The sequence below is a fragment of the Protopterus annectens genome, chromosome 6.part1, assembly GCF_019279795.1.
Source record: "Protopterus annectens isolate FY-2018-M chromosome 6.part1, PAN1.0, whole genome shotgun sequence".
Classification (NCBI taxonomy): domain Eukaryota; kingdom Metazoa; phylum Chordata; order Ceratodontiformes; family Protopteridae; genus Protopterus; species Protopterus annectens.
The window spans coordinates 79807520-79827940 of record NC_056738.1 but is presented as its reverse complement, the minus strand read 5'-3'; the positions used below and the strand labels follow the sequence as shown (position 1 = coordinate 79827940).

The 20421-nt window shown below is 39.3% G+C and overlaps 1 protein-coding gene across 1 annotated transcript in view; it reads right to left on the bottom strand.

Moving 5' to 3' along the window:
* The window catches only part of MYO3B (myosin IIIB), a 2630788-nt gene that overhangs the window by 622420 nt on the left and 1987947 nt on the right, over positions 1–20421 (bottom strand). The window contains exon 22 of the mRNA XM_044075508.1: positions 1085–1208. Within this exon, the coding sequence (XP_043931443.1) occupies positions 1085–1208 (124 nt within the window). The remainder of the gene's footprint in view (positions 1–1084; positions 1209–20421) is intronic.

The window sequence follows — 20421 nt, the reverse complement described above, 5'->3', positions numbered from 1 at the left end:
CGCTAAGAAAAAACTAACTGAAAAACTGACTAAAAAAGAGAAATTTAAGAATTATAAAATCCAACCTGCAGAGCCGGTAAGAAACGCATCTCGCAGCTGTAAGCGGCAAACGAGATCTGGGTAGTTAGCGCCTAGCATTGTGGGATATAGGGTAGCCTCGAGTCGGTAAAAATAGCTCTCGAGCTTTAGTATAGGCCGAGTCGGAGCCGAGGGTCAGCTCCGAACCCATCCAGCAAGAATGAAGGCGAGATTGACAACTTAACATCTACACTTTCTATGTGGCTTTTCCTCTGCATTCATTTCTGCTACATTTTTCATGGCAAACAATTTGTCTTGTCCATGTAAGGCTCACTCTAACAAGGCTGTGGCCTCCTTGTTAGTCTCCTTTAGGAATACTGCAGTGGATGATATACATATGGCTCCGACTCAATCCACCCTGAACAGTGTCACAAGGCAGTACAAAGTGAATTTGGCATCCAGACCCAGGATGTTCCTTGGTGCTAATATGGTGAAGGATATATCGCCTAAGGCCTTTCATTTGAAAAAGTTTGGGATGCTGTTCTAGAATTTACTTCTATTACATAAGAAAGCTATGTACTTCCCATAACACAGATCTTTAGGCATGGTGTCATCCCCAGTACCAATTTGTCTCACTTTCCTTCAACTTGTTGTGGTCTTTAGTCCATGGTGCTATTTAACCTGTGTGTAGCTGCCACAGATCTGCAGAAGGGTATGTTACTGGACAGAGGGAAGGGGGTGTTATGGTCCTCAAAAGTATGGAGTGATAGATTGTGGCCTTAATCAAAGAGATTACTGAGGATAGCTTTATATTTAAGACTTTATTATGTTGGCAGGTACATAATGTTCATTTTCTCCTTACTTTCAGATGTTTTATTATCTGATTAGTAAGTGTATACGTACTTCAATGTGCTATGGTTGCCTTTTCAAATCCTTAGCTTGACAACCTAGATGTTACATTGTGGTGTTTTATTTTTAGCGTGTGGAGAGGCTAGCAGTTGTTTTTAAGTGTGAAAATAGTTACTCAAACAGATTATGGACGATAATATTATTCTGAGTTACTTACCTGTTGTTCCCTCTGCAACCCCGCACAGGTATATGCCCATAGTTCTCAGCTGAAAGGGTCTCTGCCATCTTTTTATCTCGCTTCAGTAGCTCATATTCTTTACGAGTCAGGTATCCTCTGTAAGCTGAAAAAGAATAAACAATCCCATGTGTAATTAAAATTGCACATCAAGTGAATTTTTAGTTATAAAAAATAGAAGTGTGCATCATCAGTGAAGAACTACAAAATATAGATAGTCTGGTTCTGGTAACAGACAGACAGACACACACACACACACACACACACACACACACACACACACACACACCCTAATGGAACCATCTTAGTACCCTATTTTGTCACCCACTCACTCCTGGTTAACTACAAATGCATAAAATGCAAAAATACTGTGAGATCAGGCAAAACTAGTGCATGGGTATCACTTCCTAACCACATCAGATTAGAAAGAGAGAACATCAAACTCAGTGTGCAGAACATTAATTTGTAGACTTTGTAATATTTTAGTCAGAAAGACCAAAAACATTTAATTCTGATCAGAAATACAAATGTAAAGATAAATTTCTCAGCATTCTTAATATGTGTTTTTAAACACACCTTTCACTGTGTGTACTAATAAATGGTTGCTAAAAAAAAAACAAAATTCTATTTTCATGAACTGAAATTCTTGCAAGTATACATAATGGTTAAATGTACCTTCCAGCGTTAACCAGTTTTCCATGTCTTATAGAATGAGGGTTGTAGCCTTATATCACAAATTTCAAGAAATGCCTTGCTTTTTCATTACTAAAGCAGTCCACAGTCCAGAATTTTAATGCATATTTTGTGAAACACATGCATTCATGTAAAATCAATGAGAGTTATTGGGTTAGTCAATAAATGTTGTTAGTTGTTTTCTTTTTTTCCTAAAGGTCTTTTTTATTTTATTTGTTTTTTTTATTTTACATTTGTTAACCGGGGGTGTCTGAATGAACAGTAAAGGCCCTTTTTCAGCAGAGGCCCAGGGAGAAAAGCTCCACATAGAAAAATTACAGATACATTTAGATATTTAGACATGATCAGTATACACACAAATTACAATAGACATGTTTTTACAGTGGTATGCAGCACATCAACAGTTACAGTGGAGAGAACAAACAAGAAAATATTAATTTAAAAATAAAGGTAATTAATAGATTTGTGGTGTACAGCTGAAATTTGGAACATAGGTAGAATACATACATAGTACACAGGTACAGTACATACATTGTTCATTAGCCAGTGTGTGTGAGTAAGAGTGAAAACTATTATCAAGTACTCTAGGTTTAGTATGTGTACCTTATCCGCTTTCACTAGACTGGGGAACAGTCATTGCACTGCGAACTTTGCTTGAGATGTTGCCTAATGAGGTTTTTAAAGGAGGTTTTGGACGATGTGTTTTGTATGCTAGTGGGGAGAGAGTTCCAATTTTTAGCCACTGAACTACTATATAGTACGTCTCAAAAGCTATTGCAGCTGTTGTTGACTTCTAGTAGTAGTTTGCTTGATGATCTAAGAGGCCTTTTGGCTGAGTGATGTTGTACTAGGTTTTTGAAAGCAGGACACTTATTGGGGAGGGTAATAGATAGAATGACAAAGGCAGAGCTGATTGTAGGTTAGGAGGTTGGGCAGTTCAAGCCAGTAGAGCTGTCTCAAAGCAGTACAGTGATGAGTTCTATATGAGCAATTTGCAGCAAAGTGGACAATTCTGTTATAGCAGGCTTCTATTTCGCTTACGAAAAGACTTAAACCAAAAAGGTAAAAAACAAAACTCTTTAAAAACAAAAAAGCGAGTAGCACTGCGAGCGGAGTAAAAAAGACAAAAATGTAATCCACAAACCATGTTTAATATAAGCGCTTTCGGTAAGATCAATGTCCCACCTTCATCAGACAACAAGAAAAAACAATGGCACCATTCTATATACTTCACACTTATCTCAATTGATTAATTAATAATTAAAATGCTTGAAGCTGCTTGTCCTTAAAGAATTATTACTCGGCAAAAGCAATGTCAGTGCTAAGACAAAAATAGGTACTGTTATAATACATCTACATGTTAGAAACTATACAGAAACATATAACATAATAAATACATTTTAAATATTATAAATAATTAATTGTTATAAAACCTTAAATATTAAAAATTAAAGATGAGAATAAAACCTTTTGAAATGCCATCAAAAAAATAGTACGATCCAGAAGGAATGTTACTAGCTTATTAAAATAAATAGCAACTATGTTGTCGGTATATTTTAACCCATAAAGAACTAAAACTATTAACACATATTATATCATCTATTTATTTTTTTAATTATAATATTTAAAATGTATTCATTATATGTTTCTGTATAGTTTCTAACATGTAGATGTATTATAACAGTACCTATTTTTGTCTTAGCACTGACATTGCTTTTGCTGAGTAGTAATTCTTTAAGGACAAGCAGCTTCAAGCATTTTAATTAATTAATTAATCAATTGAGATAAGTGTGAAGTATATAAAATGGTGCCATTGTTTTTTCTTGTTGTCTGATGAGGGTGGGACATTGATCTTGCTGAAAGCGCTTATATTAAATGTGGTTTGTGGATTACATTTTTGTCTTTTTGACTCCGCTCGCAGTTCTATTTCACTTAGTTCAGTTTTGTTGAGATTAGTCAGAATGGAAGATGCATAGAGTAGGGTGGGTAGAAGTTCGGAGCGAGAAATGGCTGAGCTTGTGTTGTTGATAAGAAATGTTCTTTTTCAAAACACAAACAATAAACCGGACTAGAATTAATTTAATTGTAAGTGCTTTTGAATGTAGAAATTTACAAACTTCTTCAGACTAACATAAAATTAATAACTCACCAAGTTTAAATAACCCTCCACATCAATGACATCATATCCTGTAAAACATTTAAAAAGATAGTGTTTCACTAAATCACAGTATAATCACAAAAACATAATCAACCTGAATAAAATTCATTTCACCTTTAACCATTCCTTAATTCACTATAATTAATTGAAATGTATACATATATAAATACAAATATATAAAACATATAACTATAGTAAAACTAGTGCACAGTTAGTCATTTAACATCTAATTATAGCCTTCAGCTTCAAAATGTATTTAATGGAACTGTATTCATTTAAACCCGGATAAGTATAAGCATTAGTTAATATTTGCCACCATAATTCTCTAATTTCTAATTCAATAGATACTGGCCCACCTCTAATGTTAGCATGCATTTGTTCAATAACAAGAAACAAAAATGAATATTCCGGACATTCAATAATATGTTTCGCTAAAGCGTTATTTACATATTTTCCTTTTAATGCTATATACATGTTCATAGATTCTCCTTCTAATGTGCCTATCAGTTTTACCGGTGAATGCCTCTTGTCTGCTTGTTTCTGTTGATAAGAAATGGTTTGATACGGTAGAGTGATCCCAGTTTAGCATGTACTTTTTTAATAGTTAAGTTGAGATGACTATCAAATTTTAGGTTGGATTCTATGGTTATTCCCAATAGCTTAGCCTGTGCCACTGGAGCAAATGGAGTAGCATTTGTGGAGTAGATAGTGAATTGACTATCGGTGTTTTTGTTAGAACTGGTCATAATCATAAGCTGAGTTTTCTTTGGATTGAGGATAAGTTGGGCTTTGGTAAGGTAGTTTTCAATGTCAGAGAATGCTAGTTGAGTTGTTTTCAGGAGGGTGGGAATGTTTTGTGCAGCACATATTAAGGTAGTATCATCTGCATACTGAATGATAGATGCATGCTGTGTGGAGGTATGGAGGTCATTTGTGAAGATTGTGAATAGCAGTGGTCCTAAGATAGAACCCTTTGGGACTTCTATAGTTATGGACAGCTGAGGAGAGAGAGAATTTTTCCATTTCACAACTTGGTACCTGTCAGTTAAGTAGCTTTGGAACCAGGTAAAAGTGGAATTTGATAGGTAATATAAATTTAGTTTGTTAGCAGGATTTGGTGCGAGACTGTGTAAAATGCTTTGGACATATCCAAAAAAAAGAGTTGACACCTGCAGGCCTTCATTTTTGAGATGGTTTACTGTGTCTGTGAAGCAGAGGAGGGCTGTAGTGGTACTATGAGCAGGTCTGAAATCATGTTGAGTAGGTGACAGGATGTTGCTGTCTAGGAGATATTTTAGCACCTGGATATGGATGCATTTTTCTAGGATTTTGGCCAGGGGAAGAGTATAGCAATGGGTCTGTAGTTATTAGGTTCAGTGGAGGTCCCACCTTTATGTATGGGTGTAACATAGGATATTTTCCAGAGTTTGGGCACATAGTTTTCAACGATTGATCTGTTTATGAGAGTGGAGATTAGGATAGCAATAGCATCTGCTGTGAGTTTCAAGAAATAGCTGGGGAGTAGGTCGGCTGCTGTTGATGAGGTTTTTAGTTTGGATAGCATACTTTTGGTTTAAGGTGGAGGTGGGGTTACATCAAGGATCAGCTCTATGCCCTTTCTTATTTGCAATGGTGATGGACAGGTTGACAGACTAGATCAGACAGGAGACCCCGTGGACTATGATGTTTGCAGATGACATTGTGATCTGTAGTGAGAGTAGGGAACAGGTGGAGGAGACCCTGGAGGGATGGAGATATGCTCTAGAGAGAAGAGGAATGAAAGTCAGCAGGACTAAGACAGAATATATGTGTGTGAACGAGGGGGAGGATAGAGGAATGGTGAGGATGCAAGGAGTAGAGGTGGTGAAGGTGGATGAGTTTAAATACTTGGGGTCAATAGTTCAGAATAACGTTGAGTGTGGAAGAGAGGTGAAGAAGAGAGTATAGGCAGGATGGAGTGGGTGGAGAAGAGGGTCAGGAGTGATTTGTGACAGACGAGTACCAGTAAGAGTGAAAGGGAAGGTCTACAAGAGGGAAGTGAGACCAGCTATGTTATATGGGTTGGAGACAGTGGCATTGACAAAAAGGCAGGAGTTAAAGATGTTAAGATTTGCACTGGGTGTGATGAGGGTAGACGGGATTAGGAATAAGTATATTAGAGGGTCAGCCCAGGTTGGAAGGTTTGGAGACAAAGCCAGAGAAGCAAGATTACGTTGGTTTGGACATGTGCTGAGGAGGGATGCTGAGTATATTGGGAAAAAGATGCTAAGGATGAAGCTACCAGGTAACAGGAAAAGAGGAAGGCCTAAGATAAGGTTTATGGATGTGGTGAGAGAGGACATGCAGGTGCTTGGTGTGACAGAGCAAGATGCAGAGGACAGGAAGAAATGGAAACAGATGATCCACTGTGGTGACTACAAACGGGAACAGCCGAAAGATGATGATGATGATGACTTTTGATTGAAGTGGTGGAAACTGTTTTGAGGGTAAAGCTTGTATTAGTGTTATTTGTGTTGGGGGGATAGCTGTGATACTAAGGATAGAATTGTGTTCACAAAGTGGGAGTTGACTTGTTTTTCGATGGGAACTTTAGTGTCAGGGGTGGTTGGTTTGGAGGTAGCCTTTTGAGTGGCTTTTAGTAGCTGGTTTACATTTTTCCAAACTTTTGGGGGGTTGTGTTGGTATTTAGTTTGTAATGTCGTGTGATAGGATTTTTTGTCCAGACTAATGCATTTTTTTGCATGGTTGTGCAGTTATTGGTACTTAGGCTTTGTGTTTCTTTGTTTTTTTGATAGTAAAGCCAGGCAGTATCTCTGGACTTGAGGATTTGTTTGGTTTCTTTACTGAGCCAGGGGTTTATAGAGATTCTAATCTTGATTTTGCGCAATGGAGCAACAGTCTCTAGGTGTTGTAGAAATGTTTTGTTGAAATATGCTACAGCCTGGTCAAGTGGGAGGGTTTTTAGGGGGGTCCAGTCACAGTTACAGAGTAAAGTATTGAAGACCTCAGGAGAGAAATTTTTTGTGTTTCTAGTGGATTTATAGTTAGTGGTTTTGCATATGCTTGATTTACTATGTATAAGGTATATTATGTTGTGGTCACTTAACGTGTCTGGGAGACTGCCTGTGTGGGGGTACAATGTGGGGTTGTTAGGACCCAGTCAGGGATGGCTTCCCTTTTAGATTTTTTATCACATCTAGTTGGAATTTGGACTAGCTGCTGATAGCCATGGAGATTTATTAGATTACTTGGTAGTTCTGTTATACAGGTGAATCAATCTAGGTTGAAATACCCCAGAATAAGGTTTTTTTGTGAGTATGTGGAGGAATACCATGATAAGAAGTCTTCAAGGCTAGCAGGTGTATTACCAGGTGGAATATAGATCACAATTGTGATGATGACCTTTTTAGGGTGAAGTTGAAGTTGTGAGATAAGTATGTCCCAATTTTTGGAGGAGGGGTAGGAGTTTGGTATTTGACATAAAGTTAAGTTGGACTTATGCAGTAAGGCAGTTCCACCCCCTTTACAGAGTGGTCTGTCTTGTCTAATGATATTGTAGCCGGTAGGGAGAACTTCTGAGTTAGCTATGTTTTTATTTAGCCAGGTTTCTGTTAAAGCAACTATATCTGGGGAGTAGTGTGCTATTGTGGCCTGGAGTTCAGGTATTTTATTTTTGATACTTTTAATATTAATATTTAGCATTAAAAGATGGTTGGTTTTACTGCTGTTGTTGATTTGCCCAGCGATGAAGATAGTGGGGTTATTATGTTCTGACAATTGTGTTGGAGCAGTTTGTGTTGGACAGGATGGATTTGGGCCTGGGTTGGGGTGGATGTCCCCAATTATGGTGAGCCTGGTGTTAAAATAGTGATACAAATGTTGGGGTTTGGTGTTTTTTTGGAGTAGGAATGAGAGCATATGTGTTGAGTTCTGAATTGGTCTGTTATGTAGTTCTTGAACAGTAGTGGACAGATATTATAATGTGTGGTGTCTGTATATCAGAGTGCAGAATATAGTGTTGTGCTACTAAGTTTAGGAATGTTGCTAGAGTGATAACTTGTGGAGTTATAAAGAATTATGAGAAGACAGACTAGACTTAGTTGTGTGACAGTCATGGTTATAAAGTTTAAGTTGGTTCGAGGTGGAGGTGTAGATAGGAATTATAGGGTTGCACTATATGTGGATGGGTAAGTAGTGTGGGGTGCTGTAATAATGCCTAGCAGGAATGAGAGTGGTTGGGAGTATTTTGTGGTGGAGCAAGTGGGTGTGGTGTAATGTGATCTGATTTGAGGAGATGTGATTGGTGGAAGTGATGCGAGGTTGAGCTGTGGGTGTGGTTGTGATTACTATAAATGTAGAGGTAGTGGGGGTAGGAGGGAATTGGGGGCAGGGGAGCAGAGAGAGTCCGAGCGTTAGCGAGGGTGAATGGAGCGAGGCAGAGCCCACCAAGACAAGAGTAATGGGCAGCAAAAATGAAGTGCTGCTTTACAAATCTGAACACTTTAAACAAATTCCTGAGGTCTAATGGCTTACCAGCAAGCAGAATTCAATTGCTGAAGAGCACTTTTGTCCTAGTGGGAGACTAATAATTTAAAGATGGCTCCATGCTCAATAGGATTCTAATATACATACATACAAATGTTTCAAGCACGGGCATTAAAGCCCTTCTAGCTTGCCAATATGCCAAAACACTTGTTCCCATAATAAATGTCAAGGGTGTTCTTAAAAATATCTAAACTAGTACTTGCTTTAATGTAATTTGGTAGCCTGTTCCAAGCATCAGCTACTCTGTCAGAGAACCAGTCAGTACACGTCTCATTCCTATAAAATCTTCTACATAAGTTATCTGATGATTCTCTAGTACTTTTTGATAACCCCAAACATTCCCAGAGGTAGTTGTCCCTAAATGCCCTATATACCTGAATAAAATCTCCTCTTAAATATCTCTAAGAGACACTGTACAAGTTCAGATATTTTAGTCTTTCATAATAACTTAGATTTTCACATCCATGGATGCCCTTAGTATATTTCTGCTGTACTCTTTCCAGTTTATTCATGCTTGTTTTCCTATAGGGTTTCCATATTGTTATTCCATATTCAAGTTTGGGTCTAATGTAAGTAACAAACGATGACTTCATTATGTTTGATTTCCTAGACTTTATAAATCTTTTTATACAACCTATAGTTCTATAACTATCATTAGCCAACTGGTTGATATGATTAGAAAAACTCATAGCTGGATCTACCCATATACCCAGGTCCTTAAATGAGTCTACAGTTTCAATCACTGTGTGCTGTATTAAATATTCACCTTTCAGTTTATGTCTCCCAAATCTCATATGCTTAGTTTTTGATATATAATATAGACATAGTATTGGGGGAGGGGGATAGCACAAGGGGGGTAAACCAGGTGGAATGCAAAGAAACCAACGAAACCAGAGAGGCAATCAGTGGAAATCTATTAGTGAAGGCCTCAGAGGGGGAGAGTAATAATTCAAACTCTACCTGTAAAGTGAAGGAGAGAAGAGACAGCAAAGTTTATTAAGGATGGGAGTGTGTCTTCACACTGACTTGCTTATTAGTAGCCAGTTTGTGCACAGATTACAGTAGGGAGATACATTATCAATGAATGATTTTGACTTGTTTAACTTCAAGTACCAAACCAATCAAACTAATTATCTCTTCCAACTCTCTGCATTCTTTCTTTTAGAGCCTTTAAATGTTTTTCTAGCAGCTAAGGTTTCTAAGTGTCACCTGCATAATATTTCACCACAGTCATCTGATATCAATTTCTTCATTATTTTATTTCCTTGACAATTTAAAATATTAATCATTCTTTGATTTGTTATTATCTGTAACATTATTTGTTACTTTATTATAAAACATCCAAAAAGACCATGGTAAAACAGAAACTTCACTGAGTGCAATCCTTTAAACCTCCTTTGACAGAGGTCCATGGCAAATGTGCAAATCACCCCTTAAGGACATAAAGGTGTTTCAGCTGCAAGGCTTCTGAGTGCCCCTAACATTTTACTTTATACATTTCTTTATTAAGAGATTCAGCCAAATACAGCCAAACTGCAATATCAGTAGATGTAACATGCTTCACCCTTTTATGACCTCATCAGTATAGAACAAGTGGATAGCTTGGCCACTACCTGAAAATACTAAGCTTTAAACAAAGCATGGTGTCCTTAACAGGTTGATTGGAACATGTCCCAATAATGAACAAAACAAGCAAAAAGGTCAAAGAAAAAAAAACTTGTAGACAAAGAAAAAAAAAAGTCATTAACATTCAGAAACCATGCAGATGTCCTTAAGTAGTGCTTTGTATATTTCTCATGTGCCTCTGTTAAAGGATGATAAAGGTATTGCATACAGTGAAGTATCTGGTTTACCAGGGCCTTTTTGGAATGTTTTTGCATATGAGTTTTTTCTGTGTGACCTTTTTACTAGTTACTGTTCTATTCTGATATTTCTTAAATATTTGTGGTAACAGATCATTCCCTTTTTTATTTACCATTATAAAGTAAAATATATGTGTTTGTGTGCGTTTGTGTCTTTGTGTATATATATATATATATATATATATATATATATATATATATATATATATATATATATCTAAGTCTATTGTGTATGATCGAACCGCCCTAATGTCGAAAGTAAAACACCGACAAAATAATTTTGATTATAGACATGATAGTGAAAAAAAGGAAAACAATAATATCGAGAGGGAAAGACTATTTCTTCTCCCAACATTTAAAACTAACCCTCCCACATCACCTTAGTAATGGCTGCTAAATCTAACCCTAATGCTGCCCCTTCACCCAACCCTAACCCTACACCTTAATGTCATTAAAACCTTCCCATAACATTGCCACTATACAAGACAGACTCAGACACACACACACACACACACACACACACACACACACACACACACACACACACCACTACATCTATCTGCTAACCTAATCCTCACCTTAAAATACACAAACTTGCACAAAAACACACAACACCCATCCTTCACACACACACACACACACACATACACACACACACTAGACTAACTTATTCAAACAAATTGTGTTTGGAGTTACTGTATTTTTTTTATTTACCGTTCAGGAATGTCTGTGTGAACATATATATGTGTTCTGTGTGTTTGACTGTACAATCATTATACTGAAAGTTTGGTTAGGAAGATTGTTTCAAACTGCTGGTTCAATGCAGAATGCCAGCCTTTGCTTTGTCGGATTGATACAAAGTGGAGAGTGAGATATTGCCCTTTCCCCACACTCTCTAGTGATCTAGGAGTTGGTATGTACAGTTAGAGGGGAGTATGGGACATGAGAAAGGCAGGCCCCATGCATAAAATGATGATTCTTTGTTTTTTTTTTTTCCTGATTTATTAAGTTTAGACCATTTGTGTTCAATGTAGTGTATCCCGACTTGCTGAGTTGGTGATGTGTGATATAATACATACACATACACACACACACACACACACACACACACACACACACACACACACACACACACACACACACACACACACACACACACACACACACACCCTGCAGGAGTCTATAAGACACAGGTTATATGGATAGAGCTTCAAGCCAGTCTTGTTAGTCCAATAATCTTTTTAGTTAGGAACTTTGTGATCATGGCATCATAGATTCATAGGTATGTACTAGGCTAGTTTCCCTTGTGGGCCATTTTAAGTCTAGCCAATTTCCCTTTTAGTGTTTGAATTAACCACTTGCTAAATGTTAGACTGGGCTTAGTCATCCTATCATCAAAAACTATATATTACCCCTAGTGAGAATAAGTGAGTTCATACATACAATTTAAATAACCCTTGTATGGGATAAAGCATTTAGGAGTTGCCTCTGTTCATTAGTAGCACGGGTTTAAGTCCTGGGGTAAATTTTCTATTACCCATCTAAAGATCCACGTTGCACTTGAGTATGGACAGGGTTGAGCTTTGTTTTACATGGATGTGGAGTCTGTTCCAAAGTAGTGACATCCTCTGCAAGATATACCTACCCTTCCACAATGTTCAGATGAAGATGCAGAAGAGGTTTAGATTAAAGTTTAGCTGCCATTCTAAGTCTTTTGGATTAAGCACTTGGGCTTCAGACCAGTTGTTTTACATTAGGAAGGTTTGTGGCATGCACTGTGGTGGCAGGACAGGTAGCTTTCATCCTTCTAAGTTGGGAACTGCTGATTGAGAGCCCAGTGTCTGTTATTCTTAAAGTGTATTAGTTCTGGTTTAGGCACTTGGGCTTCAGGCCAGTTATTTTACATTAAGAAGGTTTGTGGTCTGCACTCTTGTGGGAGAAGAGGCTGGACTCTGCCCTTCTGAGCTGGGAATTTCTGGTTAAAGGTTTATAGTGCCTGAATATTTGAACTGTATCTTACTGAAATTGGTACACCTTGTTTGCTGTAGCATAGACTAGATCCAGGCCTGCTGAATATAGCATTGTTTATATGCTTGTTGTTTGTTTGCTTGTTATTTCCCTGGAACGCTAATTCCACCTAATACGGCTTCTCAGCGCTTCTGTGGCTCACTAGTGATATCTGCATTGCTTACTGTACTTATTTCCTTGTTTCACTTGAAAGAAAGTTACTGTTTGTCATTGTTGCATTTAAGTTACCTGTAACACATTGCACTTAAGTTACCTGGCACTTGCTCACTAAAGCAATTATATAAGTCAGCACTAAAAATTAAAAGCACTACACCCTCACTCCCCACTGGCCCTGGTTTTCAATTATTAAGGAATTCCCAATATTATTCTAGCATGTCCAAAGGTCAGTTGTCAATCTCCTCTCCGGTCCAGCTGGTGAATCTGGGAATCTTGAGGCAATGTTACAACTGCCTCATGTACACAGACAACCCTCTCCTCCTCCCAACAAATTCCAACACATGTGAGAGATGCAACCATATAGCCAAACTGAAGGCTAAGCTCTCTCAACTCAGTACTGGCATAACCAGTCAGGAGGAGAAGGAAACCATACTCACTACAATTCCAGTCTCACATAGACCTACCACGACAGCAAACCAAACACATAATCACACAAAAACATACTGGAGGCTCTAAATAAAGATCTGCTGAAGCAGCAGAGACCTCCAAAGCAGACACCCAAGCAGCCGCTACCCCAAAACAAAACACGTGCAACACATATCTCACAAAGCCAGTGTGCCAAACAGTCACAGCCCTTAAGACTAAACAACACACCTGATACACTTGTAATAGGTGACTCTATCATCAGGCACACTGACGTCCCGCTCACCAGGCTGAACAAGGAGAGGGTCACGGTGAGCAGCCTGTCGGGTGCTAGGATCCGCCACATAACACAAGCACTCAGGTCACTCCAAGGCAAGTACAAATATGACTCAGTCATTGTCCATGCTGGTGTGAATGACCTGAGATGTACCTCCCTGGACTACATGAAAAGAGACATAAAGGAGCTCTCTGAGCATGTAGCCCAGGCCGGTATGACCCTGACCTTGAGTAGCATCTTACCCTCACCAAGAATGATGCCACAATATGAAGACAAGATGATCAATTTCAACAATTGGCTTAAGTACTGGTGTCATTCAAAGGGGATCCAATGCCTGTCAGCTTGGGATGATATGCTCGACAAGCCACGATGCTTCGCTAGGGACGGCTTGCACCTGTCACCCCTGGGCTTTCGGATATTGGCAAAGGCTCTTGCTACCCCCATAGTGCCTTTTTTAGGCAAGGCTCAAAAGACAAACCCACCTCCATAGGTATCACAAGGGATAAGAAACTAAGAGTAATGCTACTCAACGCCAGAAGTCTAAACCTCAAGATGCACTCGAAACTCTCCTTAGCATGGAGAACATCGATATCTGTGCAGTAACAGAAACCTGGTTCAGGGCTCCCGAGAGCACTCCAGCACTACCAGGTTATACCTCATACCATGCTTTTCGGCCCTAAAACTTGGACCGAACCACAAAAGGAGGGGGAGTATCGATATTCATCAAAGATACCCACACCTCCAGGTTGGTGGCAAAGCACGAAGCATCAGAGACTATCCATGTGCAACTAACAGTGGGTAAAACTGCCTTCCAGTTTATAGCCTGCTACAGACCACCCTCCCAAACCCAGGAACCCCACTCAGCCTTCCTGAGAACACTGGAAAATATGAAGGTCTCTCCAAACACCATTATATTGGGCGACTTCAACTACCCAAACATAGACTGGGAGCATTACTCTAGCTCCAACACCCTAGCCCAAAGGTTCCTAGAATTTATAAACTCAAATGCTATGGAACAACTTGTTACCACTCCCACAAGAGGGGAAAACATACTGGACCTGATCATCACCAACATGGGGACTCTATGCTCCAGACCAGAAGTGTATCCCTCACTGGTAAGATCAGACCATAAACTAATCTCATTGGATATTCACATCCCGACCCCACCCCCTGCCCAGAAAACCAGAGTGAAAAACTTCTCTAAAGCAAATTTTACACTCCTCAAAACTGAGGTGGAATCCTTCAAAGCCCCCGGGCCTGTGGAAAATACAGCCCTGACCGCAGAATCCTTTATAAACGCATTCTATGAACACCTTCAGGAATGCATGGATCATGCGATCCCAAATAAAACCAAGACCCAATCCTCCAAAGGCAGACGTCCTGTCTGGTGGACCCCAGCCATGAACAAACTATACAATAGAAGGAGGAAGCTACTAAATGATAAAGCAAAATCCCAAAAAGGGAAGGCATCACTGATCAGTATTAGCAAGAAACTACGGGCACTCATAAAATTGTCTAAGGCCAGCTTCGAGAGAAAAATTGCACAGGACACTAAGGATAATCACAAGGCTTTCTTTAGTTATGTTAGGAACCTGGGTGGTAATTCCCAGATATGCTCAGAATTAGTCCAAAATGACAAAAAATACACCGAACCCACAGACATTGCCAACATCCTAGCTGACAGGTTCAGCGCAAACTTCTCCCCCCCCCTCCCCACCCAAAAGGCAAAAATCTATCCCAGCCGAGTGCTGCCCCCCTGGCATCTCAGATGCTCAGGTAAGAGCCGCCCTCTCCAAAGCAAAAAACACAGCATCAATGGGACCAGATGGTGTCCCGGGCTGCGTCCTACATGAACTCAAAGAAGAGCTAAACCCAAACATAAAACTACTGTTCAATCTCAGCCTTACTACAGGATATGTGCCCAAAGAGTGGAGTACAGCAACAGTGGTCCCTCTCCATAAAGGTGGTGCCTCAACGGATCCTGGAAACTATCGCCCCATAAGCCTGACTAGCTTGGTCTGCAAAGCTATGGAAAGGATCATCATGGACCTCATAAATAAAGATATTGGGGACCTACAAACACTGGATCCTACCCAGTTCGGCTTTGTTAAGGGCAGATCCTGCCTCTTAAACCTGGTTGATTTCTTTGAAACAGTCACCAAGGCCATTGACGAGGGAAGGTGGTCCACACAGCCTACCTGGACCTCGCAAAAGCCTTCGATACAATACCCCACTCGGGCATTATAGATAAGCTCACCAGCTTAAATATAAACCCCTATGTCACTAGATGGATTGCAAACTGGCTCAAGGACAGAACCCACATGGTTAGAATTGCTGGAGCCATGTCAGACTCCAAACCAGTTACAAGTGGTGTCCCACAAGGCTCAGTCCTGGGACCTCTCTTGTTCGGTATATATTTCTCGGAGGTACAGGCCAACACGGAAGGACTGTGGCTGACCAAGTTCGCAGATGACTGCAAACTGGGTGCCATAATCGACTCTCCAGCCGACACAAGCATCCTCCAAAAGGGCCTCATAGAAACAGACAACTGGTGCCAGAGCCATGGCCTCAAGCTAAATGCCAAAAGTGTATAGTCATCCCTTTGGCAAAAACAAAGTGCCCACAAATTACCACATAGGTGGAAATCCATTAAGTACAGAAGAAGTAATTAGGGACCTGGGGACCCAAGTTGATAGCAATCTCTCATTTGACAACCACGTGGCCAAAGTGGTTAGAAAAACATTTTATATAGCCCACCTAATCATGAAGGGATTCACATCTAGATCAGGGGAGGTCATCGTGCCTCTTTACTCATCCCTCATCAGGCCCATAATTGAGTACAATGCCCCTTTTGGGATGTACCTTACCAGACACCTGCAGCAACTGGAAAGACCCCAAAAGTACCTCACCAAGAGGATCAAAGGGCTCAAACAGATGCCATATGCTGCCCGGTTAAAGAAACTCCAGCTCTACTCAGTGGCATACCACCTGTTCAGAGGAGATCTGTGCCTGATGTATAAAGCCATGTCCAACCCGGAATTAATGGACATGCTGCACCTCAGAAAATCCAAATCCCATCGAGCTACGTGCTCGAGAGACTTGAACCTCAGCACTGAAATAAATAGGACATGCTGGAGGGACAGATTCATAACCCAGAGGCTCCCTTCACTCTGGAATAAAATCCCAGTCCAGGTTAGGCAGAGTCCCTCACTGACTCTCTTCAAGAGGAATCTTGATGAGTGGATGGGAGATCGTAGGTTTACCCCGGGTATCACTTCTGTGTCACTGTTAGATAGAGGCACAGTATACTAACCTCGAAAAAGGGCATAGCAAAATAAATTTAAAATGGGTGGCGAAAGCCAAACACATTCTGGCTAGGCTTATAAATGCCCTAGGGCAGATAGCCTAGTATGAACCTATGAACCTATTACCTGACAGAGTAATTCTGATCCTGTTTGACATGATAATGTGCAATAGGTCCATCAGCTTTGGATCAGAGGATACTTTGTATGCCAGACATGGGTCACCTAATAGTAGAATGTAGGATACTAAACATTGTGACAGGGCTTTGAGTTGGTCCATGTAGGACTTATTGTTTCAGGCCTGTATCTTTATACCTCGGTGGATGTTCCATTTGTTGCATGAGTCTGGACAGACACATGCCAAAGGGGGCATTACACTCAATGATAGCCTAATAAGAGCTGAGTACAGGAAAACAATGGGATCTCTAGCTCTAGACCCCCCTTTTAATAAGCTGTGCAACATAGAAGGCCTTTCTTATGACAGTGGATATATGTTAGTTGAAAGTTAGATCATTGTCCACATAAGTTCCCAAATGTCAAACAACTTGGTCAACTCTTAGGGGCATATTGTCAATGTGGTATTTCCCCAAGGTAAAAGATTTCCTACAGGATATGAAAATGCATATTTTGGCATTTAGTTTCAGTCCATGATTCTGGCATTAGTTATTTGTTTGGGGCAAACCTTCCTACATGATGGCCAAGTCATTTAGTGATTCAATAACTGCTCTTAGCTTGCAGTCATCTGCAAACTTAGTCAGCCAGAGCCCTTTGGAATTGGCTTATACGTCAGAGAAGTAGATGCCAAAGAGGAGAGGTCCCAACACCAAACCCTGGGGGGACTACACTGGTGACTGGTCTCTTTGTGGAGGTAGTTTCCCCTGTTTTGTTCTCCTATCTGTGAGGCAGTTAGCAACCCAGTCGGTGACATAAGAATTTATTCCAAGTTTATTTAGCTTTTCTGCTATGCCTGAGTGGAGGACTATGTCAAAAGCTTTGGCCAGGTTGAGATATGTAGAATGCACCGTATTACCTTCATTCATTGATTTGGTCACCTTTTCAAAAAAGTACACCAGTATGAGTAAGCATGTTCTGTCCTTGACAAATCTAAGTTGAGACAGGTCCAGTGATTGGTGGTTTCCTATGTCTTTATTGATTAGGGCTAGGGATGGTGCAAGATTCAAGATCTTGTTCTCCCTTAATGTGTACTCTGATTAATTACTCCAGGATATTTGTTTTGGCAAAGTTCAGGAATCTTACTGCTTGTGCACTTGTGGTGGTGTAGGTTTCCTAGTCTATAGCTGGATAGTTTACATCACCTAGGAAAATGGTATTGGGTTTAACTTTGAGTGATTCCAGTTTCTGTAGCTAGGTGTTATGGCTTTCTTAGGTCACATGAGGAGTTCTATAGCTAGCTAAAATATGGTACAGATTCTTTCTGATGGTTATTTGGACATACATAAAGAAGCTCTAGTCATCATGATGCTTTACCAGCCTTGATATGAGCCTCTTCTTGATGAAGATTGAGACAGCTCCAACTTTCTTCCCCTTCTGCATGGTAGCTAGTCGAAACATGTAGAAGGCATTACAGCCCTGTACAGCCAGTGTGTTCTCTGCCATTTTAAACCATGTCTCAGTCACTACACAGATGTCTATATTCTCCAGGGTGAAAAGGGCTTGAAGGTACTAAAGTTTCTTATTTAGACTTCTAGCACTGATTGCTAGCATCTTCATATTTTTGATAAATATCAGAGAGACAGCCACCAAGGCTAAAAGCAAACCATTTTAATTCTTAGGTAAGTGCCTTCACACTCTCCGTGCTTCTTCAGACTACAAAACAACTAACACAATTCATGCAAATAAATACTGACATCAATAAAGCAATTAACACTTAATAACTAAAAAAAAATAAAATAATAATAAAACAATCAACATGCCTTCAAGACAGGTTTTAAAGGTACATTACCACTGAGTCCAAAGTCCCTATCAGCTTGCAAAGTAACGATCTATTTTAACTCATTAACCTCCATCCTGTTCGAAATATCTCTCCCTCTCATATCGCTAATGGTTAACTGCAGTACCATAAAACAAAAAAGTATGTGTGGATAAATCTCAGTGTGTTTCGTGAAAGCATTATATGTCATCCTTCTATGTATGTCACCCAGGGATGGTTTTAACTTTCTTTAATTCTTATTTTTTGCCGATGAAATGTGTTTCCTGTGACAGAAAACTGAAATTTAGATTTCTAACTACATGTCAGATACTGACAATACAGAATTGATCTAGAAAATGAATCTTCCTATACAGCCTTTAATTTCTTTAGCTGAGTGAAAAGCATAAATTTGTAAACAGTTTCTTACAGACAAATCTCAGATTCATGAAGCAAGAAGTGAGAGGTACAGCCAGCAAAATGAAGGTATGCAATAACTTCCTTTTACAAATAGCAGAGTAAAACTCATATCAGCTCAGTCTACATAAAATATATCAGCTATCAAACATTACATATGATTAAAGCATTACTTATGAATATCAAATTTCAGCTAAAAATATCTGCATAGAAAATGTAACCTCATGGATACTGTTTTTAAGAGTGTTTTTCCTCCTGATCAATTGCTGGTGAGCTTGCATGGGCCCATTGAGAGCTGCAGATCACCAGCTCATGCATTTAAAAGGCTTCTGTTTATTTTAAAATGCAAATGAGGCCTACCTCAAAGGCTGAGCTGTAAGACAAGAACAATATGAGCAACTGAAGAGTTTTCCCGACAGGAGCTGTGCTCCCTTTTTTTCTTCCCAACCAAGATCATGAGCTGTCAGAATCATTTAAACAGTATCCTGAATGCTGAACGAAGTCTGTTACAATCAATGTGGGCAGGGTAAGCCATAAGGAATTATTCAGTCAAATAATTTTTATTTTTACTTCACACTGTTTAGTCTGATGATAAGGTCATTTACAAAGGAAATCAGTGCCTTTGAAATGTTTGACTTGTAGGCTAAGCAGTGCCTGGAGGAAGGCCACAGATAACAGCATAAGCTGGCCTTCTAACACTAACCTCACTGGGTCTCTGGCACTGATCCCGACGAAAGAAACACCCAATAAGGTTAATTCTTACACTTTGATCTCTGTCAATGCATACCAACAAGAATGAATTTACATTTCAGATGGAAAAGAGAAGGCTGACTGTTTGAAAAGGCATGTTGTTTCTTACTTGTGAGTGTGCAGTAACAGACTTAGAATTGTGCAAGAGAGTTACTTCTACAAATAGTAAAAGCATAAACTCTTCTGTCACGTTTTTGATAAAGACATGAGAGAAAGGCTATTTCAGCCTTTGTTCAGTTCTGTTTTCACTATAAATAAGCTGGATGCGGTCATTTTAAGGAATAAAGTATTTTACAAGTTTAATTAAATATGCTATACATACCTTTGTTAGGAAAGCTTCCTGCTGATTTCGGATGTTATATTTACATAAAATGCACTTAGCAATAGCTATGCAGAAGTCCAGAATGATATAGAAAGGTAGGTAATACTATGAACCGTCTTTCCATAAATTAAGTACAAGGAAACCTAAACTTACACAGTAAAGCTAAATAAATTAAATACATTTGACAGTGTCCACTAATACAGCATTAAGGAGACAGATGAAAGCTTAGTTATAGTTTGCAATGAATGTTTTTATGATAATATTTTTGGCTTGCGATACTATCAATATGAGTAACTCTAATAGATAAAATCCAAGATGGATCAAATCCACTAATGTACTCACCAGATATAGTATCTGTTTTGTGTGTGAAAGCTTATTATATAGTTTTTTTATTTATTCATTAAAGCAGTTTTGTATGATTTCTTTGAGTTGGCCTTGATTTATATTTGCATATTACAA